The sequence below is a fragment of the Papilio machaon genome, chromosome 18 (assembly GCF_912999745.1).
Source record: "Papilio machaon chromosome 18, ilPapMach1.1, whole genome shotgun sequence".
Lineage (NCBI taxonomy): Eukaryota > Metazoa > Arthropoda > Insecta > Lepidoptera > Papilionidae > Papilio > Papilio machaon.
Genome location: NC_060003.1, coordinates 1,398,598 through 1,423,478, shown reverse-complemented (window position 1 = coordinate 1,423,478; position 24,881 = coordinate 1,398,598). Strand labels below are relative to the sequence as shown.

The following is a 24,881-nucleotide window of genomic DNA, read 5'->3' as shown; positions in this document are numbered from 1 at the left end:
ACCCTATTTCCGCACCACTGAACACATCTCCAGCCAACATTAATGATGTTAATTAAAGCAATTTTTCATTTTAAAATTTTCAAGATTTTGATTAGGACAAATGATTTCTCGTCATACATAATTTAAATTAGCCAAGGCAATTGATTAATTGATTTCTGAGTCAGATTTAAGTATAATTTTCTAATAAATTAATCTCAATAAATAAAGCAGTACTTTTCCAACATTTAATTTCCATTAAAATTTTATTATTTAATTACTTAAAAAGTAAATTAAAAATTGTTAGAACAAGTTGTTTATTTTATTTTCAACCCGAAAGAAAATTTTCTAATTTGCTGTTACAAGTTTAAGTTTTTTTTTTTGTAAGAAATTAAAAATATAATTGTAAAATTTCGAAAAAATGGTCCCGCCGTAACAGTGTTTTACACTGCCGTGACCAGGATTCGAACCTGGGTTACTACGGCCACAACGTAGGGTCCTAACCACTAGACGATCACGGCTATCGGAACGCTGACGGTATAAGCGAAAATATCGACTGAGTTCGTTACTATGAGTACGCTTGAACGATTATTTAGAACAAAGTTTTTAGGAGTTAATAAAACTAAAATACCGAAGCAATTTGATCAGATTTCATCACACAATAATGCGAGCCGTTATTTTTAAACGGTATTTTATTTCTTCGTGGTCATGTCTTATATTTAAAACCATAACCCAGTTCAAATACAAATTGTTTTGTCTGTTAAATTGTACGTAACAATTTTTTATTACTAACCGTTAGTTTCCGAGACTCAAATCTTTGACAAAACAGGGATTACAATGTGTTTTAAAGGGGATTTAGGTCTCAAAAATCCATGGTAAGATTCGATCACTATTTTACATAATTTTAGGATTTGTAACGATTTTTATTATTACTTCCAATTGCCTTATGAAATAAATTGTAGAAAATAATTGCCATATCCGATGATAAATGAAGAAAATAAAGTCATTTATTTAATAACATCAATGGTAATGAAAGATTTAATGGTAAATATACTATTTATGTAACCCAAAAATACTAAAACAAAATCGTGTTTCTACTTTACAAAGTGTAATCATCCAAAACATACCAATTATTTAGTGAAACGATCGACTGCTGACAAAATTCTTGTCGGAATTGTCCAGCAATTTGCTGACACGTGCCGCCACAACGCGTGCCAGAATTGAGGATAATTCCTATTTATTTTAAGAATAAACATTATTAGTAGCTTTGTTTTTCTACGCCTGATAATCATAGAATTGTAATAAAGCTACTGTATTAAATTAAAATGTCTTACATAAAATGTAAATCAAAGTAATCTAAGAGAAGTTGGGCATTTGCTATTAAACTTAATTTTTTTCTTTTAATAGCTTTCGACGTTAGTGCAGTGACTTGGCAGATGGCCTTCTTCTTCATCTTGATGGTTAAATAATTTTTTATTTATTAGTAATTTGTCTTATTACTGTAATAACTATTATTTATGTCTATGGGCAACGGTCTCCGCGCTATTTCGGCGAATCCAGATGGCCGTATGCTTGTTTGCCATTTTTTATATAAAAAACGTGTCACGGCATGCCACAGTGAGGTTCTTTTGGTGACGTACAAAAAATAAAGCAAACACAATAATCAAACAAGACTCAATTTCGAATATACCAATAAATTATAACCATAAAAAACCGTCACCAAATTAAACCGTATATTTACTTAATGAAATGTTAATGAGCAATTACAATAGCCGGGACTACATTGTTCACTTTTACGTAAAACAGCCCAAACAAAGGAAATCCTTCAATAACACCGACGCATTCATTTGACAGTTGACGTTTAAATTTTACATGACGTCCTCCATTACGCGTCGCGTGAAGTTTACCTATAGACAAATTATTCAACCTCATTGGTTAACAAAAGCCGTCGCTAGTTAATTCTGCTCTATTATCAAAATGTACGGACATTTTATATTATTCGATCTAAATATTTATATAATGTAGTAGGTACCATAAAAGTGAAAAAGACGGTATAGAATTAAGGAATGACATGTTGTTCGATTTTATTAGTAGTGTTATCATCGTCGTCAGCCACAGTGCAGCAAGCAGTACGAAGTACACAGGTTATCATCATCATCTCCCTGGCCTTATCCCACTCAAGTGAGGTCGGCTCACGAGGTTTTATGAACCTAAATGTCTTGACTTAATTTAGCAAAAACTAACAAAGACGAACATTTTAGCAACATTGTAAATTTCGAAACCACCAATACTGAGCATAAAGATAAGGTGAATAATAAACAAAATCCATATACGTATCGTAATAATATAAAACAGCTATAGGAGAAATAAATAAAGCGACAAAATTTATCGACAGCCATTGCTTCTCTTTACCTATCGCAGCGGGACGGTTATAGGGCAAAGTTGAGGAGCCAAGGATGACAATTTACAAAGATAACTTTGCTAGCCAGCAACAGAAATAAGTACTTTACTGTTTTGTGATAAAGGTGAAAATGGAGAAGCAGAAGAAATGCTGAGTTATGTTTATAATCTTGTACCGAAGTAATGCGAGCCATTTATAACGTATTGTGTTTTGATTGCGCGTCAGTTCGCGTACTCGTTCGATGGATGACGCTTGTATGAGAATAGGAAATGGTTATGTCTCAGGATCTGAAGCCAAGTTTGATGTTGGAATGGTAGGACGTTATCCTTCGCTCCGTTTGTCTGGTTTATTGTCTTCAGAGACGCAGCGATGCGCGAAAACTTTCGGCTATAGACTGAACGACATGATGATTTCTTCCAATTGAATAAGATTGCAATTTAATACTTTGAACGAGTTTTCTGAAAGTTTGTACGACTGTAAGTTCAGTTAGAAAAATATAAACACCCTTTCAATGTTATCTTATTTTTACAGCACAAAATATATTGTGTGATTGTTTGATACATAATAATTGAAGCAAATCTTCTAAGTAGCAGATATTAGTTCTATTCGTACTTAGAATTACAAAATAATCTAAGAATTTAACGGATTGCGTGTGGTTATATGGTTTGCAAAAGAGGGAAGATAAATGTCCGTCCAACCAAACACCTTATAAAGATCCCCAGACAATTTTATAAAAAGGGCCACATCAATACACGTCAAGTTGACGGCGTATTATAAAACCACCATAACAAAGGACGCAATCAAAAAGATCCGGATTATCGACCTTATTTCAATGCGATTCAATTCTCGATATCGCTTAAAATTTGACCGAAAAGTCCATGGAAAAGACACCCCTCGTAGTGCATGCAGAGCCAAGTATCATTTTAGATCAAACACGTGATAATGGCTATAAGAACACCCCTATTATTTGATACAATAAAAGTGAAGTGCCGACATATTCCGCATTCTACTGCAATGTGACTGCAAGGATTTATCTTACTTATACTACGATATAGATAAACACGAAGATGAATCTTGTAACGAAAGTAGTAAAGATGAAAAAGGCGTGGCAAAAGAAGAGGATTTTGATGTATTTTTGCCTGACGAAGTCAAAACGCATGCTGCTATCTCGGTGTGTAAAGGTTGGTAGGCCAGCAGATACGGGGACTAATGGTGATTGAGAAAAATATTGCTCCCGTACCGTTCCAAATGATTCGTGGTTATGTCTTCATGAATATTGAAGATCAGGATGTGATATTTTTATTTGATTATACTTTTAGTAGTCCACAATGCAGAACGTTAATGGAAGTCGTAAATACTGATCATATTGTTGGCGGATATCTATTTTATTTTTGGAAATAAAATTTTCTTTAGTAGGCTATATTTATTGATTCTGTCATACATTCTCTCAATAAATGTGATGTAGTTAAACCTTGTTATGTTTCATACGGTCACTTTAGATTGCTGTCAGTACTTATTTCCACTTAGACATTAATTGCACGTGACCGTCTTGTAACTATGTTAAAATACACTTACTCCTTTGTAATGTTCAATGTTACTTTGACATAATTTACAGTAAGTAGTTTTTTAATAAGAGAAGGGGGGAAACGAGTGTCGGGAACATCGAGGTGATCATCAACGTAATACTAGAGGAACTGCAAATGCGTTGCCGGCCTCTGAGAAACAGATATGCTCGCTTATTGAAGGACGAGGAAGTCGTATTGGTTAGGAAATACCGCCGAGGATAGAAAATTTGTCGAGAACTGCACTGTTGTGGAATGCCAGCCATCCAGGTGATGTGGATGGTACCTGGCGGTCTGTTGGGTCGTCCGATGACAAAACTCAGCGACAGGAATCTTTATTTACATCACCGTAAATTTTGTTTTGCCACTTCATTTCAAATTACAACGTCGAAGTTTCAAATTCAAGTCAATGTGGATTCCAACCTTTGAAGTAACATTCCGCATTCGTTGATGCATTATGAAATGAAATATTTCGTATAAATAAATAGGGTTACATTGTAGATGTAATGCGGAGTATTAATTATGGGATTGTTCACGCGTCGCTGACGTTGGCGCGACACTTTGTCCTGTCAAATGTATTCACCCCTTTATACTCGGCCAGTTGGCTGTATGTTAATATCCCGCGGTGGGGGTAATCTTTGACAATTAATTCTATAGATAAAATAAATATGTATTTGTTTACGTCTTTAATTGGATTATTTTTAAGCCATCAACTGATTCATATTGACTGATCACAGGATTGATTTCTTTATCAGCCATCTCCTCACGTATCTTTAATTAATTCTCGAATCATAGCCATTTTTAATAAACTTTTCTCTTCTCTAGATTTTATAGTTCTCTTGATAAATAAAAAATAAAAAAATTGGAATAAACGTCTTGACTGTCAAATACTTAATTCCTTAAAAAAACTTTTTTTAAGCTTTTCCCAAAGTTATTTTAATTAAGAATGTAATGAAAATCCTAATTTTTAATCGAACCAAAAAAAATTCGGTACATTTTTAAGTTAATTTAAAAATTGTTATCATATGGTATTTATCGATTGTAAATTGGTTTCAGTTGTCGTAATCCGTATGAAATTTGAGGTATCGGTTTTATCTAACATGTCACCAAACAGACAATATGTGGACGGGAAAATAAATAGAACATGGAAGTGATAAAAAAAATTGATGCGGTATTTCTTTTAATCTTGCTAATATTATAAATGCGAAAGTTTAGATGGGTAGATGGATGATGAAATTTGGCACAGAAGAACATAGACTGGAAGAAAATACAGTCTTTTTATTACGTTTTTTTTTAATTCCAAGCGAACGTTGCCGCGGGCGATCTTTTTAAAATTCGAAACACTAAGTACAGTCAAAACCGTTTATGGCGACATCGTTTAGAACAACATACCGGTAAAATTGACCAAAATCAAAGGTCCTGGTTGAATGTTATATACATATCTTTCCTATTAATACCTGTCACCGGTTGTTACAACTATCGGTTTTTACGACTCAATATGAGTAGTCCCTTCGATGTCGTTATAACAGATTTTGACTGTAGTTTCTTTAAGATAAAAAAAATTGTTTCATTTTATTACGAGTAACCAAGGTTCTTTTTTCCTATATTCCAACCGGCTCTGCACCTGCAATGTTATTTTTAATCATTAAACATTGCAGTAACTATAACAATTGAACACCATGTACAGCTAAATTTCTATATTCTGGATCATCCAAAAACATATTTTGTACATCGATGTTTGAACACGACACCCGACTTATCAGGGGGTGAATATATTAAGGATTCCAATTCGAAAATTGTCAGCCCCAATACCGAGCTTCGGTAGAAAACGTTGGTAATGGAATTATGTTGTGATTATTTCCTATTAGTTATATAATAAACAGTGTAATTTTGTTAGTTTAGGGTCTAAGCGATTCGTTATTTAATTTGTATGTATTGAATTGTAATGAACGTTTTAATTCTTTGTTATTTGATATTAAATCAACTAGTCATGTAAATAAAATTGCTCTATTAGGGTAAGCAGATTTTATATTAGCTGCCCCATTCTTACGTAATTTAGTTCACAAATTACGTGAGAATGGAACAGCAAATTTAAAACATAGGAATGAAAAACCTGTTTTAATTTGTTTTTTTTTTTCTGTTGGAGCCAAATGAATTTTAATGAACCCATACCACAAACTATTTAAGTGACAATGTCCACAAATTACTGTAAACACCCCATCGATCTTTCCGCTTATTACTGTGACAGGAGAAATGCTTCTAAAATATGCAGGACAGATAAGTGACACGCAACTATGTCATAATTTTTACAAGACTATTAATTACATCACATCGGTAAACTTGTACATTAAATTGTCCATTTAATAAACCATAGTAAAATTTTCTTAACTCTTCAACTGCAATTCGAACATACGTGAAAATTGTGGCATTGAATATTTAACAGTGGTACACGCCAGCAATAATAAAATACGTTTCACGAATGTGTCGGCTCGCCCGGTGAAATACTCCGATCACACAGAAGGCAGACGTGAAGTGGAAGCAATTTCGCGTTTCATCTCATGAGTGTGCGTGCCGGAGGCCTAATTTTAGTTCTATTTCGAATTTGAATTTAACGTAGGAGGCACTTAGTAACGAGCTATGTCCTCTTTATTTGCGTCCCCTGATCTGTCGATTCAAGGTAGGCAATGCATCTACAATTGCGGATATCTATAGGCAGCAGTCACTTGGATATTTGGGTGTATTCAGGTGGCCGCTAATTCGTTGGCCACCTTATGACAAAAACAAAGAAAAATTGTGGTGAAATCGAATGTATCAAAAATAGTTATTGTGGAATAGAGATACCCTAACTAAACTGATCTAGAGTATGTCCCTATTCTACAGAAAAAAAACCGGGGGAACTATCATCTACGTTTTGAAAGACTGCACAAGCTGGAAGATCAGAGAAGATAGAGTTAGAAAAATATAGAAAGCATGTGTGATTGAAGGATATGAAAAAGTACTATCTACTCAGGTAATCTCGTACGTAGAACGTATTTATAAGGTGTTTATAGATTTCCTCAATTGTACATGTTTTGGGTAATGTGTTTGACCGTGTAAGATGTCAATTAACATTATGTCACATTATCCAATCAAGTAGAACATTGCTTAATAATTAATTTATTAACACTGTCCACGACAAACTACTTAGAATGACTTGCACTAATGACACCATCGTGTCAACAATTTAATGAAATGTTTACTTCGATCATCAAACATATCAGAACTAGAATAATATAAAAGTAATTAATGAAAAATCATATTGGTGTACGCATTTCAGAATAAGCTCGACCTTCATTATTAGGGTGATATTTCTCGATCATCATCAGCTCACTATATGTTCCTACTGAGGGGCTCGAAGCCTATCATAAAGTCAGGGGTGACTAGGCCATAGTCAACCACACTGGCCCAGTGCGGGTTGGTTGACTTCACACATATCATTGAATTTCTTCGCAGATACGTGCAGGTTGCACAAAACAATGTTGGATCTTTGGAACATTGGAACTTCTTGATCGCTAAAATAAAATTTTGACATACTTATGTGTAGTACTTATGTGTGTGTGTTATGTATACTAAAGTTATTTTTCACTTTCGAGTATCATTTGTTTCAAATTCAATTTTTAAATATCATACCAATGTAAATATAATTAAATAAGTGATTTTAACATTGCTTACTTTATGTCACGAAAATGATGGTCACCCTATTGTTATATACAATTGCAATGCAGTTGTTAATCAAAGTGGATGTTATCGGGTGCTAATTAGCGCTACTATCGCTGGTATCTTCTGCTCATTAATCGGTAATTGCACCTAATTACGTGGAATCTTATCTGCTACTGTTCTATACATGAATCATTAATATCTATTGTGTTAACTTGTCACTTATTCATGGCTTAAGAATCAATTGTTGTGAGGACTGTGCGGATTAGCCCGGGTTCGAAGTTCAGGCGATTTAAAAATACGGAATGAACGCCAATTGTGTTTAAATGTTTTGTGTGTGGACACTGTTATTTTATAGACGAAAAGTTTTTTATACTTGTAAAATAATTTATTTTAAACAATTGAATTATATCTTGCAAAATGAAGGTTTTGATATAGACAGTTCAGATAAACGGCATTGGTATACTGGATTCCGGCACTAACTATAATTTATAGACACATCACATTTTACACCAAAAGCAACGTACGTCGTAAGTAACGTAAATTTCAAGTGTCAAGTGAAACTCTTTCTCATGAAACATTAGCTACTCATTTTTTTTTTCTCATAATTTTTACAAAATTACTAAAAAAGTAAAATATCAATATGGCCGCCATGTATGCAATTTAACGTGCCTGTTTTTACATTTAAGCTTTCAATCGAAAATCGATTTAGATCGATTCATAAATACATGATCTATTAATATTATGGTAACCCTATTCTTCTTTATTTTTAAATGAATATTGTAACCGTCAGAAAAAAATAAAAAACTGGCTGTTTTTGCGTAGTAATAATTTGCATAAAGCACTGGCACGTAATTGATTAAAAATATTAGACAATCGTGACTAATTTTTATTCATTTTTATAGAATAAATTTATTTATATTTAAGTATGAATTAAATTAAACATTATAACGCAAAGGTCTTCAGAACGCGCCCTTAAGTGCCATCAGCGCGTCCTTCGGAATGCGCCTCAACCGGCGGTGATTGGTCCGCGGCCGCGCCGCCATTATGTCCTTCCATCGCGCCTACGTGACTAGTCGGACGCGAACACTCTCGATGAAAGTACCGGTTTACCGACGCGTGTGCGCAGATATAAAGTGTTGTTTTCTTAAAGTTGATTGTAAAATACCTTTATTAAATTTGTCAAACTAACTATCGTTTTACTCCAAAATACCCGAAAACCCATGAACATTAAAAATGGCGCCCAACGTGGGGCTTTGGAGTAAAACTTTTACGATAATAACTTTTCACGAAGTTTCACAAAAAGTTCACGTAAAAGTTTTACTCCAAAGCCTCTAGTTGGGCGCCATTTTTACAAGGTGACAATAACAATGAAAAACCAATCGAATACGCCAGCAGACTTCTGACTTCAGCCGAGAGGAATTACTCTACCACCGAGCGGGAAGCCCTCGCAGTCGTATGGGCAGTAGAAAAGTTTAGGGGTTACATTGATGGCCATCTATGCATAGTCAAAAGTGACCACCAGCCACTTAAGTGGTTGCTTACACTCAAGTCCCCAAGTGGTCGTCTCATCAGATGGGCTCTGAAACTCCAGGCGTTTGATCTCAAGATAGAGTACTCTCCAGGTAAAATTAATACCTTAGCTGATACTTTAAGTCGACCTACCTGTAATGGTATCAACGAATGCGAAGTGTGTTCCGTAATCGTCGACTTACCTCAAGCACTGCCGAGTCAGCTCCGAGCCGAGCAGCTTGAAGATCCAGAAGTGGCTAAAATTATTCAAGATTTAGAAAGCACAGACGAACTTACCTCTACTCGGTGGCTGGAACGTGGATACGTACTGCAGCAGGGCGTGTTATATCGTTATGATCCAGATAACGACTCCGAAGAAGCGCAGATGGTAGTACCAATTTCAAAAAGGGAAGAAATTTTAAAGTCGTTTCACGATTCCTCAACTGCAGGCCATCAGGGTATTGAGCGGACTCTGCAACGCATCCGTGAGCACTTCTTTTTCACCGGGATGCGTCGTTACGTCACAGAGTATCTAAAAAACTGTGTGGATTGTCTCAAGTATAAAGCCGCAAATCAGAAACCAGCTGGTCTCCTCCAGACACCCGTGCTCCAACAAAGATCCACTGCAAGAACTTCAGATCTTTGTTGGAGCACGGGTGTCTGGAGGAGACCAGCTGGTTTCTGATTTGCGGCTTTATACTTGAGACAATCCACACAGTTTTTTAGATACTCTGTGACGTAACGACGCATCCCGGTGAAAAAGAAGTGCTCACGGATGCGTTGCAGAGTCCGCTCAATACCCTGATGGCCTGCAGTTGAGGAATCGTGAAACGACTTTAAAATTTCTTCCCTTTTTGAAATTGGTACTACCATCTGCGCTTCTTCGGAGTCGTTATCTGGATCATAACGATATAACACGCCCTGCTGCAGTACGTATCCACGTTCCAGCCACCGAGTAGAGGTAAGTTCGTCTGTGCTTTCTAAATCTTGAATAATTTTAGCCACTTCTGGATCTTCAAGCTGCTCGGCTCGGAGCTGACTCGGCAGTGCTTGAGGTAAGTCGACGATTACGGAACACACTTCGCATTCGTTGATACCATTACAGGTAGGTCGACTTAAAGTATCAGCTAAGGTATTAATTTTACCTGGAGAGTACTCTATCTTGAGATCAAACGCCTGGAGTTTCAGAGCCCATCTGATGAGACGACCACTTGGGGACTTGAGTGTAAGCAACCACTTAAGTGGCTGGTGGTCACTTTTGACTATGCATAGATGGCCATCAATGTAACCCCTAAACTTTTCTACTGCCCATACGACTGCGAGGGCTTCCCGCTCGGTGGTAGAGTAATTCCTCTCGGCTGAAGTCAGAAGTCTGCTGGCGTATTCGATTGGTTTTTCATTGTTATTGTCACCTTGTAAAAGTGCAGCCCCTAGAGCATAATTGCTGGCATCAGTGCGCAACAAGAAGGGCTGGGTGTAGTCGGCCTGTATCAAAATAGGAGCGCTAGTAAGCTTACTCTTTAGCACGTCAAAGGCGCGTTGCTGTGCTTCACCCCAGGTCCACGCTTCGTTTTTGCGTGTAAGTTTTGACAGTGGTTCGGCAATACGCGAGAAATCAGGAATAAATTTCCTAAACCAGGAACAGGTCTGTAAAAATGATTTCAAATGTTTGAGATTGTGTGGTTCCTTCATTTTCAGGACGGCGTCGACTTTGGTGCTATCCGGCTTGATTCCTTTGGGTGTGATCACATGGCCTAGGTATGTAACTTCCTGGCGAGCGAAGTGACATTTGGCGCGGTTCGCGTGGAGCCCAAAGTGACGCAGTCTGTCAAAAACCTTGTCAAGATCCTGAAGATGGTCCTGAAAACTTCCCTGTGTGATCACCAGGATGTCATCCAAATAATCGATTAAGGGAATTGGATAACTATCGGTCTTGATGATCGCATTGAGGCGACGGTAGTCGACGCAAAATCTAAAAGATCCGTCCTTCTTCGGGACAAGAAGAGCAGGCGCAGACCACGCAGACTCACACTCTTCAATCACGTCGTCTGCTAACATTTTCTCCAACTCTGCCTTCATTATTTCTTTTTTTGCTGGAGTGAGCCTATATGGTGGAACGGCTATAGGAGCGTTGTCGCCGGTGTCGATGTGATGTTCTGCGTACGGAGTTGGTCCTCCCCCTGGTTCGAACAGGTCTTCGTTCTGTCTCAGGAAGTCGGACAACAGCAGTCTCTCTTCGGGATGCAGCATAACTCCTTCCTCCTCACGTAGGAAATCTGCAGAGGATACGGACACGCATGGTCTGGAAAGTTCATATTCCAATGGGTAAGTAACCTCATCACCAGAGAAATACCAAATTGAAGCAGCGAAATCAAGCACCATACCCGCTGAAGCAATAAAATCCATACCAAGAATAGTATCATTGGATTCGGTGTCTGGGAAAATAATGAACTCCAAACACAATAGTTTACTTTTTAGTTTAACATGCAGGTTAGTAACCAATAACTCACGAATCTGCACGGAGCCATCAGCGAGACGAACGCGTTTAGTGGTTTCTTGGCAGGCATGATTATGCCTAAGCAACACCTGATATAAGGAAGCACCCGCAATACACCCTTTAGCACCTGTATCCAATAGTGCGGTACCCCTTACACCTAGAATTTCCACTCCAAGAATTGGTCTCCGTTGGGATTGACAAGTGTCTGACACTTGTGGATGAGCGTTTGAATTAGTTGAATCAAGAGTCGACAGAGAAATGTTCGAACACGTGGTCGCTCTATTTAATAAAAATTGTGACTCAACTTTAGGAAATAATTTTTGATTATTATTAAAATCGTCCTGCATGGTCAACCTAGTAGGCGTAGTAAAATTATTTTTCAAATTATTTATATTTCCGGATTGTTCATAGAAAACATTTTTCATGGTCACCCTAACTTCTATGTTCGAATTCCGCGGATGTCCGGAAAAAATCATAGTCACCCTATTCTTATCAGTAGGTATCGAAAATGAGATTGATTTGGTTGTGGTCAAATTGCACTTACTTATAGAACAATCACCAAGCATGTTAGTTAGCTTAGAAGTCGGAGGAGGCGCATCATGTGGCATGCACTCAAACATATTAGTATCACGACTTAAATTAACGACACACCCATTATCACAAAGAAAGTATTGATATGGCAAGAATGCAGTAAAATCAATAGGCAAAAACTCTATGTGATCAATGTTAGCATAAAATAACTCAGGTAACACAGATGTAAATTGTTTAGGTAAAAACTCTGTGTGATTATTTTTAGTATGAAACAATTCAGGTAAAGCTGATTTAAATTGAGTAGGCAAAAAATTTTCAGAGCATTCCCATGCAATATTATTTACCAATGACGGTTTATGGTTCACTGAATCAAAGTTGGACTTGGGGGGTGGTAACATGCTTGAGGGGAAACCTTTATGTGACACACTGTTATAAGATGAAGTGGAACTCACCTGGGACTCATCCTTATCACAAGATGATTTGATAACAGTGGTGGAATACCTTGTACTGTAAGTTCCCATCAGCGCGCCTTTCGGACGGTCGTATTCACACGCAGAGAAGTCCGAATTGCATTTAGCACACTGTGATCGAGTGACACCTCTCTCGTTGCATCCGTAACATGACGGGATAGGGTCGGCGGCATTATCAATGTCCTGTTTGCCTTTAGCTGCTAATCTACGACACTCATCACGTGTATGTCCATAGCTCTTGCAATAGAAGCAATATCGACGTTTGGCGTTCGCGAACGGAGTAGAAGAGCCGTGGGGTTGTAGAGACGACGGTGTGGGCGGCATCACGGAGCAGCGAGGAGAACGGCGGTAGGTGCCGTGGGCGCTGGACTCAGCGGCGGGCGCAGGCGGCTTGGGCGCGCTCTGCGGCGCTAGTGGTGGCGCGGTCGTTGACCCCTGGGCGGCGGCGATGCTTGCGGCGTGACGAGAAGTTGGCGGGAACTGGCGTTGTCGCAGTTTGTTCTGAAGGCCACTGGTTGATAGACTCTCGTCGCAAGATTCTTCTATCTCTCTAGACTTTCTGAGTAGCGCGTCGAATGTATGAATCTCCTCTCTTCTCAAACGCTCGCGTATTTTACTATGTAGTAGTCCGTACACCATGTCCATCTGTACTTTGGTTGTCAGATCGTCCTTTGGTAGACGTGATAATAACGCTCGTGTTTTTGCGATAAAGAGTTCCGTTTTCTCACTTGCTTGTTGTGGGTTGGCGAATAGCTCCTTGTAAATACGATGCGGAGGTCGGCTATCACCAAACGCACCTCTGAGGGATGTGAGGGCGTGGTCCCACTTGTTCGTGGTGGTTTTAATCCCTTGCCACCATGTCGCGGCTTCATGAGTTAACAACATTGACAACCCACGTAGTGCATTAGTTTCGTTAACATTTGCACATTCTTTGTAGGCTTCTACGGCGTCTATAAAGCCGTCGAGAGATTCGTCTGGCGCTCCGCTATAGCGAGCCTTGCACGAAGCGAAGTTTCCATGTGCAGGTTGAGCGGGCGGGGACGATGGCCGCTGCGAGTGGTTGAGAACTGTGTGCAGTAGTCTCTCAAACGTTTCCTCTTGGTTGCGTTGCCACGTGGACATCATGGCGGCCATGTCGTTGACAGACATATTTCCCGTTGTAGTCGGCGGCGGGGAAGAACCGTCTTCCGCCGGGTCGAAAAACTCAGATTGTCGACGAGACTGACGACGTGTGCGCGATTTTGTCATACTTTTTTTTTTACGATAATAACTTTTCACGAAGTTTCACAAAAAGTTCACGTAAAAGTTTTACTCCAAAGCCTCTAGTTGGGCGCCATTTTTACAAGGTGACAATAACAATGAAAAACCAATCGAATACGCCAGCAGACTTCTGACTTCAGCCGAGAGGAATTACTCTACCACCGAGCGGGAAGCCCTCGCAGTCGTATGGGCAGTAGAAAAGTTTAGGGGTTACATTGATGGCCATCTATGCATAGTCAAAAGTGACCACCAGCCACTTAAGTGGTTGCTTACACTCAAGTCCCCAAGTGGTCGTCTCATCAGATGGGCTCTGAAACTCCAGGCGTTTGATCTCAAGATAGAGTACTCTCCAGGTAAAATTAATACCTTAGCTGATACTTTAAGTCGACCTACCTGTAATGGTATCAACGAATGCGAAGTGTGTTCCGTAATCGTCGACTTACCTCAAGCACTGCCGAGTCAGCTCCGAGCCGAGCAGCTTGAAGATCCAGAAGTGGCTAAAATTATTCAAGATTTAGAAAGCACAGACGAACTTACCTCTACTCGGTGGCTGGAACGTGGATACGTACTGCAGCAGGGCGTGTTATATCGTTATGATCCAGATAACGACTCCGAAGAAGCGCAGATGGTAGTACCAATTTCAAAAAGGGAAGAAATTTTAAAGTCGTTTCACGATTCCTCAACTGCAGGCCATCAGGGTATTGAGCGGACTCTGCAACGCATCCGTGAGCACTTCTTTTTCACCGGGATGCGTCGTTACGTCACAGAGTATCTAAAAAACTGTGTGGATTGTCTCAAGTATAAAGCCGCAAATCAGAAACCAGCTGGTCTCCTCCAGACACCCGTGCTCCAACAAAGATCTGAAGTTCTTGCAGTGGATCTTTTCGGTCCCCTGCCTGAAGGAGATCAAGGACAACGTTGGGTCCTTCTTGTTGAAGACGTAGCTACCAGGTGGGTGGAACTGTTCTCGCTTGTGGAGGCCACAGCGGAAAATTGCGCCAAACTTCTCATAGAAGAATACTTTCTCAGATATGGATTGCCACGTCGAGTTGTGTCCGATAACGGCACTCAGTTCATATCCTCAGTAATGCAGCTGTCGATGTTTATTTTAGGTGTTAAACAAGAGCTCATTCCAGTTTACCACCCTGAAGCTAATCCCGCCGAACGCAAAAATCGGGATCTCAAAGTACAATTGTCTTTGTTAGTAAAAAACGAACACCGTAACTGGCCTAAATATCTTGCCCATGTTCGGTTCGCTATGAACAGCGCCGTCTGTTCCACCACTGGGAAAACCCCAGCCTTTTTAACGTTCGCTCGCGAACTTCGCACACCTTTTGAGATGCACCATGATTTACGTGCAATCTTAGATAAGGAAAACTTTGTTCCTTCGGCCACTCCATATTTGCGTTCCTTCGTACGTACCTTACAGGATATTCGAGATCGTGTTGAGAAAAAGCAAGATCAGCGTAAGGAGATAGGTGATACTGCACGGCGTTCTGTACCTACTTATAAACAGAATGATTTGGTCTTGGTCAAAACCCACGTACTGAGCAATGCCTCGAAAGGAAAAACTCGCAAATTCATGCCTAAACGAGATGGCCCCTATCGCGTTAAACGAGTTATAACTCCCACTACTTTTATACTCTCGAATTTGACTGACGACGACACTGTCATAGGTAAGTATCACAGTTCGGACCTGACCCCCTTTATTCAAACATCTGATAACGAACAGACTACACCCGTTATTCCAAAGAAAGGTAGAGGTAGGCCGCGTATTAAACAGTCAGATACCAAGTTGGACCCGGGACGTGTTACCAACTTGGAGGGGGAGCCTATAACGCAAAGGTCTTCAGAACGCGCCCTTAAGTGCCATCAGCGCGTCCTTCGGAATGCGCCTCAACCGGCGGTGATTGGTCCGCGGCCGCGCCGCCATTATGTCCTTCCATCGCGCCTACGTGACTAGTCGGACGCGAACACTCTCGATGAAAGTACCGGTTTACCGACGCGTGTGCGCAGATATAAAGTGTTGTTTTCTTAAAGTTGATTGTAAAATACCTTTATTAAATTTGTCAAACTAACTATCGTTTTACTCCAAAATACCCGAAAACCCATGAACATTAAAACATAATCAATCATTCACATAATGATGACTAATATATGTACAATCGATTGGACGTCACTAACGTTTTGGTCGTAAATTATTTATTTAATATTTTCCATAGATTTGCATAAGAAACAAAATGTCAAACATTCAAATCGATCCTTTGGGATTAGTTTGACAACTGCAAAACATTAACTTGAATAATTTGAGTTGGATTTTTGATTGAAAATCATCTACTTATTAAAATTCATCTATCTATATATATAAAAGAAAGTCGTGTTAGTTACACTATTTGTAACTCAAGAACGGCTGAATCGATTTGACTGAAAATTGGTGAGCAGGTAGCTTAGAACCAGGAAAAGGACATAGGATAATTTTTACCCCGTTTTCTATTTTTTATTCCGCGCCGACGGAGTCGCAGGTAAAAGCTAGTTAATTTATACAACATTATCGAATGAAGAGAAACATCTTGATTGCAACCTTAAAATCTGCGATGAAATTAATTACGCATTAAACTCCGCACTAAGACCTAGTCGCTTCTAACTTAAGGTACGTTCGATGGGGACACATGTGACTTGACCACATCATGTATTTCAGAAATAACCCTAAAAATCAAAACATTGCAATAAACTTTAGGTATATCAAAATAATGGTTCAAGTGGACAGTGAATATAAAAAAGCAATGCGGGTGCATTGTACCCGGAACATCGCATCTCTGATCCATCAAGCTCGCTCTAATTTGACTCATCTGCATATTAATTCTCTCTGCTCACGCTTTTAATAAGCAAGGGGTAATAAATACCGGTACAGTCACTAACAATGTCACATTAATATTTTAATTTTCCCCACTTGTTTGTTCTTAATTGTGTTCTTATGAAATGTTTATAAAATTACATTAAATAATGTGACTTGAACTATAACCTATTTTAATTAGTTATTATTTAAACGTTTTGAATCAAGATTGGATTAAATGCGTCAAGATATGATTGGAACAAAATCTGCCAATAAGAAATAATAAGATGTAGTTACTCTAAAACCCTAATATGTTACAACAAAATAATGCAATGGTAATTTGGCTTAAAAATATTTTTTTAAATTATGTTCGGAATTGTACTCTTAGGTAACTGATCTCGGAATTATTGGCCATGCGGGCAATTAAACTTAATAAAAGCGGATAAAGCCATGTCATGCGAAAATATTGTATAATCTATTATTTATATAGAGTATTGCAATTAAATATCAATTTTAAAACAACGTTCATGACTATTTTGCGATCATGTTAAATTGCTAGTTTCATTTGCCAGGCGTTTTAAAATAACGCGAGAAGAATAAACTAGCAATCAACTTATTAATAATTATTTTGTATAAAATATTTATAATACGTGTTGTTAGGACTAAGATTCTAGGTACATCTGCACTGGTTTTTCTAAACATGTAAGCATACATTGTTTAAATCTAGCTTGAAATTTCCTTTCTTCTAAAGTCATCAATCACTGCAATGTGGTTCTCCATAATACAATAGATAATTTAAGAAATTATAAATATCAAAACGTTGTAAGAAACCATACAATACGATTTTTAAAGTAATTAAAATCCCCTTAATGACATAGAAATGATCGTATGAAAAGAGTCACGCCCATCAGTCAAGGAAAGCGTGAAGTAACAATGATAAAGTAAAATATGCATGGAGAGGTCGGCAGAATTCGCCACGCTCGTGGCTTAATATCTTGATCCATCACCAGTTGACGCCGGATGAATCACTGCTAGTCATGGAAGGGTTAAAAATTGTGTTTCTCAAACTTTTCTCTTTTATAATTAAATGTTTTTCTATTATAACCTGACTGACTCGAAGGGTTATGTTTTTGTCACTATGTTAGTTTTATGTGTGCGGATGTGTATACATATATATCTGTAGTTAGTTCTGTTGTGACTGTTTGTAACCTCAAAGACTAAAACACCAAATTCTTTGAGTGAGGTGTTATTCCATTCAAATTCTTCCCCTGAATTACATAAGGAAACAACCATTCGTGGTTTTTGGTTTTTGAATGAACATATTATCTTACTTTCTTACATCTATTTCCGCGGGAACGGGGTCGCGGGCTACAGCTAGTAGTTTTATAAGCTATATGTAAATTTAAGCTACATATTGTTATATTCCTGCGTTTTGTTCGGATTCTTCAATAAATAAAAGTTTGAGAACCATATAGGGCGGCAATGAATTTCGTACACCAGACATGAGGGTTAAGTCGTTGTTAATTACCTGATTTAACACTTCTATATATATATTGTACTTTATATACATTCATATGTACTTTATGAGGGAGATGTTAAATTTAGTTGTACCTAAAGTTATGACCAAAGTAACTTATGTCATCACATCAGTCTTTCTTATGTTATTTGGAGAATGTTTGGATAAATGGATGGATATTTGTTAGAAGTTATTTCCAGAATGGCTGTATTGATCTCGCTGAGTTTTGGGATAGATGTAGAAAATAGTCTGAAGGAACACATTGACTACTAATTAAGTTTTTTTTAGAATTCCGCGCGAACGAATTCGCGGGGAAAATCTAGTATTATCATAATTTATACATCGTTTTAAATTTTATTTAATTATTTTTAAATTATTGATAGTTTTTGTTGTGAGCGATTATTTAATAAACAAAAAAAATTGTATTTCGTAACAGGCGAATGCTTAAGAATTTTGGATACAATCTTTAATAAAAATTTTCAATAGAAATCCATGATAGCGTGAAATCCTAACCCACCCACATAGATTAATGACATCTAGCCAACAATGACCCCCGCCTCTTTATTCGATCCCTTTTCGATTTAGCGGCAATTAAAAAGTTCTACAAAGCATTCAAAGGGTTGACTTGGATCGAGTGTAATTGGTACAGTGGTGGGATTTTTTTTGCATTCCGTAACGGGAACGATACGATTTTATATTTTAGTAACAAAATAAAATTGTGTAGTTGTAATGAAGTCCGCGAAAAGCATCATGAATATATTTTCAAGTATTAAACGATTGAATCCGGAAACCTGATTTGGTCTTTTCTTGATTTACATACCACAGATTATGTAAGTGGCGCCAGATTAAGTGGCGATTGGCCGGCCATATTGCCCGCAGAACCGACGGCCTATGGGGCCGCAAAGTACTGGAATGGCGGCCACAGACATGTCGACGCAGCTTAGGCAGGTCTTCCGCAAGATGAACCGAAGAGCTAGTCAAGGTTGCGGAAGTATCCTGTATGCGGTTTGCACAGGATCGATCCTTTGGGGGATGCATTGCCAGCATTGGGCATTACGTAGCTAAAAAGAAGAGAAGAAGCAGAAGATTATGTAGTCACTTTACTTATTTTTCAGTTTTTTTTCAAACTAACTTAGCTGTTTAAAATTCATTCGTATTATAAAAGTCCTCCTTTCAAGTATTGTAGGATTCTTGAATTTTTTACATCTTAAATGAATTTGTCCCTGTAACGTAGACGTCCGGGACACAATTGAATCCTTGCTGTAATTGATTCAGCACGGTTCCTGGACTCACAAATACTTTTGTGGTTGAAAGTCGGGTGACCAAACGATTATAATTCGAATTTGGAATAAACGATAATGATATTTTTTATATAAATTTATCCTTTTCTATAGAACTAATAAGTTTGATATGTTTTGTATAACGTGATTTTAATTAAATTGTCTCTAAAAATGTAGTCAAAATAAAAACGAGGCTATAAAAATAGTTGAATTGCTACAATATTAAAATTTATATGGTACGAGTTCGATTAAGGAGTAAGGACGAAACAATCTCAATCATATAGGCCTGTAATAACAATAATTTTTCAACAATCAAGATCCATACAACGTCCGCAATTAAATTAAATCATGGAATTCTTAGTCGAGGGTTAAGGTGCGTAAAAATTCTTTGTAAAACAAAATTGAATTGAGAAGATAATTTGATTGTGGTTATTTTTTAACGAAAGAATGCTTATTAAGACGAGTAATAATTAAATTACGTATTTCATTCCAACGTTTCTATTTTCACTTTAATTGGAATTTTTTATATAAAGACTTTTTTACAAAGCATAAAATAATTAGGAAAGTTATTTATTATTTAAGATAATAATTATTTGTTACCTAAATTAACTGGATTTAATAATAAAATAATATTATATGTACTCGTTGAAACACACAAAATAAATATATATTTTAAAATATAATTAAATTTAGAATTTATTTAATATTAACCGATCAGAACTTGGAAATAAAAAATGTTACAAAAAGTCTCCTTCGAGCCGGATTTGAACCAGCGACCTATGGATATCAATCGATTGCCTCTACAGTCCACCGCTCTACCAACTGAGCTATCGAAGGCTTGGTAGCTTCGCCGAAATTGTTAAATTCTTACTTTTGATTGTATAACATTAAAAGTCGTACTCTAAATTTCACCAGTGAAGGTCGAAAGCGATTTCATAATATTATTAGACATGTTATAATATAATGCAACCGCTACCAACATATGAAATGATGACATTTCGATGTAAAAGTTTGCATTATTATACACTAGCTTTTACCCGCGACTCCGTCCCCGCGGAATTAAAAATAGAAAACGGGGTAAAAATTATGCTATGTCCGTTTCCTGGTTCTAAGCTACCTGCCCACCAATTTTCAGTCAAATCGATTCAGCCGTTCTTGATTTATAAATAGTGTAACTAACACGACTTTCTTTTATATATATAGATAGATTTACATAGTATTCTGGGCCCTAATAACTTTTATATCTTTATGATGCGAGTAGTCGTCATTTGCGAATGAAAAAACAAACCTAAAAACTTCGAAGCAAGAAAAACTTTAGATTATTGAATCACATTTAAAAAATATATAAAATGCTGTTTCAGAATATTTAAGGTGAATGGTTATTTTTATTCATACTTTTACTTATAAAGAGAACTGATTACGGACAATAAGAGGTAAGCAAGACGGTGATCAAGATAACGAAGTGGTTGCAATCAGAGTACAGCGCAGCGCATATTTCATCCCCGGCGAACCACTAAATTATCTAAATAGAGATCGCTCCCCAATCAGGGTGGAATCTGAATGATGAGGATACACGAAGAAACGGAAGTAACTTAAGGAAAAAAATTACAAATTGAAATGATTTTTAATAGCTTAAGGAGATACAGTGTGTTTATAGTCTTTGAAGGTATGTTAACTTTTTATTAAGTAACCTACTGATCAAAGACACTAAGAGTATGCGTACATAATATTTATGTGCAAAAAGAAAGTGAGAAGTGAGAGATCTAAATGGAAATTCAGGGGAATTTGTGTTTATATATTTACTTCTTTGACATAAGGTGCCTTTAAAACTTTTCATTTCGATGTCACATCTATTTACTAATAAATAATTTCATCCCGCAGTCGGATGTGTCGCGTTCTCGCCAAAGATGGCGGGCGGAAGCGCGTCGCGCCTACTGTCATGGCCGCCGGAAGTCCTCTTGCCATTTGATAAATAGTTGTTCTTCAACAGTTTTTCTCATGCAAATGAGGGGTCGGGATGACGGATGGCGTTTGTCACAATTTTCTGGGATGGATTTAATTTGGCATCGCAGTGGGGCGACTAATCTAACTCCTGATGGGGATTGCCGGGATTGCGATTGTTGATTGCGCCGACGTTGTAAAGTTTTCGCCACCTAAGTTTCATTTTGTTGGTCGGAATTTACATTTTTTTTGCAAACGTGTTGTTTTATTCAAACGAATTAATGAATAAAACTTGCCTATTACTTTCATTTCATTAAATAAGTGTTTATAAAGTATGGAATACACCACATACACTCCATTAGAATAATTCCTTCCTACTTAATAATCCTTTTTACAAAATTTATAGAAACTGCATACTTTTTCTGGAAATTTTTCGAAATTAAGTGAACTACTTCGCAATTACATTGCGTGTCCGACTGTTTATTTTTTAATTTCGTAATGAGAGGAGACTGTGTGCATCACTGGGGTGACATTAATAGTTTTCTAAATTAGACGTTAAATAGATACACAATTATGATAAATTGAATATAGCCTATTAGTTTGACAACATATCATTGCTAACTCACATCTGCCTGTAAAAGTAACCAGTATTGTTCAATGCATTACGCGAATATTGCAAGTGTAGTATAACTCAAAAATTAAGAGACATCACCGTTTGTATCGAACAACAACACAACTCACTTCCGTAATCTCAAGGGATAGACAGATATCACGGCCTTCCGTTTTTGGCAAACATTCACAAACATACAAACACAACATACAAACATGTCTCGTATCTTCCACATTAATAAATACACGTCGTTTTTTGGTGCTCACACAACTCACGCTTGTAACCCAGAGGAGTAGGCAAAGATCACGGACTGCTATTTGGTGTGACCAAATGAATCTCCGCAATCCACTTATCGCCATTTCGGGAGACGGTACGTGACAGGTGACGAGCCGCGTCGCCGTCTTTTTCTCCCGGGAATTCACACATATCGTGCGGGTTGCATCACGATGTTTTCCTTCACCGTAAGAACGTCGGATGGTACATGGCAGGATTCGAACCCAGGATCTGCAGATTGCAAGTCAAGTGCTTAACCTCTGAGCCGCCGACGCTGTCTTATTTTTTGGTGCTCTTGTATAAAATTGAATGGTACGCTATCAAGGAGTAATTAAATATATTCAATTTATACAATTAACGATATTAGAGTAACATCGAAAAAAAAATCACAGGAATAATTTATATTTTCGTTTGTAAATTTTAATAATTTTTTTAAAATTTTGTCTGTCTGTCAAATCCGCGTTTATTCCGGGTAATATCGGGAACAGCTCAGCAGATTTTGATGGGTCCTTTATTGTTGGGTAACTGATGTGTGTGCGAATGACTTAGGCTATATTCTTATTCCACGCTGACGAAGTCGCGTGTGATAGCTAGTATTGTTATTCCCTGCCGTCAAAAAGAGTGCTTGTTTCTTACTTTTTGCTGCGTATTGTCAAAAATGATGCATCTGATAATTTTCGTTAGTCTATTATTTACCACGGCGCATGCTATTCCGGTATTCTTAATTATTTTTTGCGCCCACATATCGTACATCGCGAACATTTATAATTACTGCCCACCCCTCGGAAGGCGTGAATATGCAAGGTGTGGTCACTAGGAACAATTCATGCGGCACGTGCTAAAGGTTAGGTGACAGATGTTTGTAATACGGTAAAGTTAACGAAGACAGTAAAGTACGTAAATTACGTCGTTAACGTTTTTGTTATTTTAACGGTTGAAGTTTTTACTATATGTTTTTTGTATAAATTTTTACGAAATACAAGTAAACATGTAAGAAAAATGCTTTCTAAATTTCTATTACTGATGTTGTTGTTAGAAGCTCTTAGGTGTGTTTAAAATGACCTCATTCAACTCATCAGTCATGACACATTAATTTAAAATTTAAATTCCTTTTTCCTGATTTTCACTTAAATTTTCCGAGGTATATTAAATTGCATATAAAATAGAAAAAACAAACACGACTTAAAAATTTTGCGTCTAAAATAACTCAGATTTATAAAGACTTCTTTTTAAAAATTAAATAGTAACGGTTTGACGATATTATTCATTAAATTATCATAATGTTAAGTTGTATAAGTGCGGTATGAGCAAAAAACTGACCACGTGTCATTTTGACCTTAAGAATGTTTGCGTTAGTCATCGAATGCACCCTCAGTGTCTTACCATGCGTGAAGACACCTGGTCAAGAGTCTTGACTAGAAGATTAAACTAATTTATACTTTGTGTTATAAAGTTTAAAGTCCACTTTACAGTGACAGATATTTTTAGTAGGCAGGTGGTGATATGCGGAAGTACGCGAAACTTATGTTCAGAAGGAATTTATGAAATGTCAAAAGATTAATTTTTAAAACATTTATTTCGTCTGCACAAAGAAAAGTCATTGTAAGAAAACATTGGACGGTAATAAAACAATTGTCACTTTCCTTTTATGAGTACAACCATTTGTAAGGTCAGCAAATTAAATAGAAAATTATCAATATTTTAAATTAGTTATGATTTATCTCGCGCTGTAAGTATTTGTAATTATTAAAAATTATTAAGCATAAAATGACCCTCATTTAAGAGTCTAGAGATAAGAGCGTGGTCAATATTGTTTTATCTTGCTTCATAAATAGAAATAAACTTTATGATATTAAGAATTGGGGATATATTTGTGTGACAAATAGAGTGAATAGCCCGGATAAATAAGGCGAGGTAAGTCAATACGTTAATCTACATAATAAAAGGAATATTTAAAATATGCGGAGACCGCGCGTGCGGCGTCCCCTTAATTGCTGTGCACTGGCGGCCATCAATTGCAAAATACGAAAAAACTGTCCACTCCATTGGGTGTAGCGGGCGAATAAGTTTCAGGAATTTATCACAGTAAAAATCGTTGAGTCGATTACCACTAAAAAGTTTAAAAACCAAACAATACATGTATTCTGTAAATGTTTGAGCTACTAAATGAATAATTATGTAAGAAACCTGATTTACACCTTGAAGACAATTTGTTGACAAGTCAAATTGAATGACACAAGACTATGTTCAATAATATTGGCAAGTTTATCAACATTAATGTATCATTGATGTCACAAACTTTAAGGTGAGCCAATGTAAGCATTAGCTTATATTGAACCCTCCTTTGTGTGTTTATTATTTAATACTTGATAATTAGTATCGACTCCATTCATTCACTATTCGCAGTAATAAAGGGGTGTCCGTTCGTCCAGCCTTTGTCCTATCTAAATGACCCCAAATAATAATCATCTCTATTCACTGCCTGCTCCAGTTTCCCATAGCGCGAAGATACGGGCACTTTGA

The 24,881-nt window shown here is 37.2% G+C and overlaps 1 protein-coding gene and 2 non-coding genes across 3 annotated transcripts; all 3 read right to left on the bottom strand.

The window, feature by feature from the left end:
- Positions 1-425: 425 nt before the first annotated feature.
- Trnah-gug lies at positions 426-497 on the bottom strand. The gene has a single exon. It is a non-coding gene; the product is annotated as a tRNA-His (tRNA).
- Positions 498-9,720: 9,223 nt separating this feature from the next.
- LOC123721944 lies at positions 9,721-13,933 on the bottom strand. Its single transcript, XM_045682299.1, has one exon. The coding sequence runs from the start codon at positions 13,891-13,893 to the stop codon at positions 9,721-9,723; it is 4,173 nt and encodes a 1,390-aa protein (XP_045538255.1). The 5' UTR covers positions 13,894-13,933.
- A 6,350-nt stretch (positions 13,934-20,283) lies between these two features.
- Positions 20,284-20,371, bottom strand: Trnay-gua. Its single transcript is given in 2 exon segments — positions 20,284-20,319; positions 20,335-20,371. It is a non-coding gene; the product is annotated as a tRNA-Tyr (tRNA).
- Positions 20,372-24,881: the final 4,510 nt, after the last annotated feature.

Bases quoted from the DNA above. Each gene is read 5' to 3' on its own strand.
- LOC123721944 (XM_045682299.1), bottom strand. From the start codon at position 13,893: ATGACAAAATCGCGCACACGTCGTCAGTCTCGTCGACAATCTGAGTTT.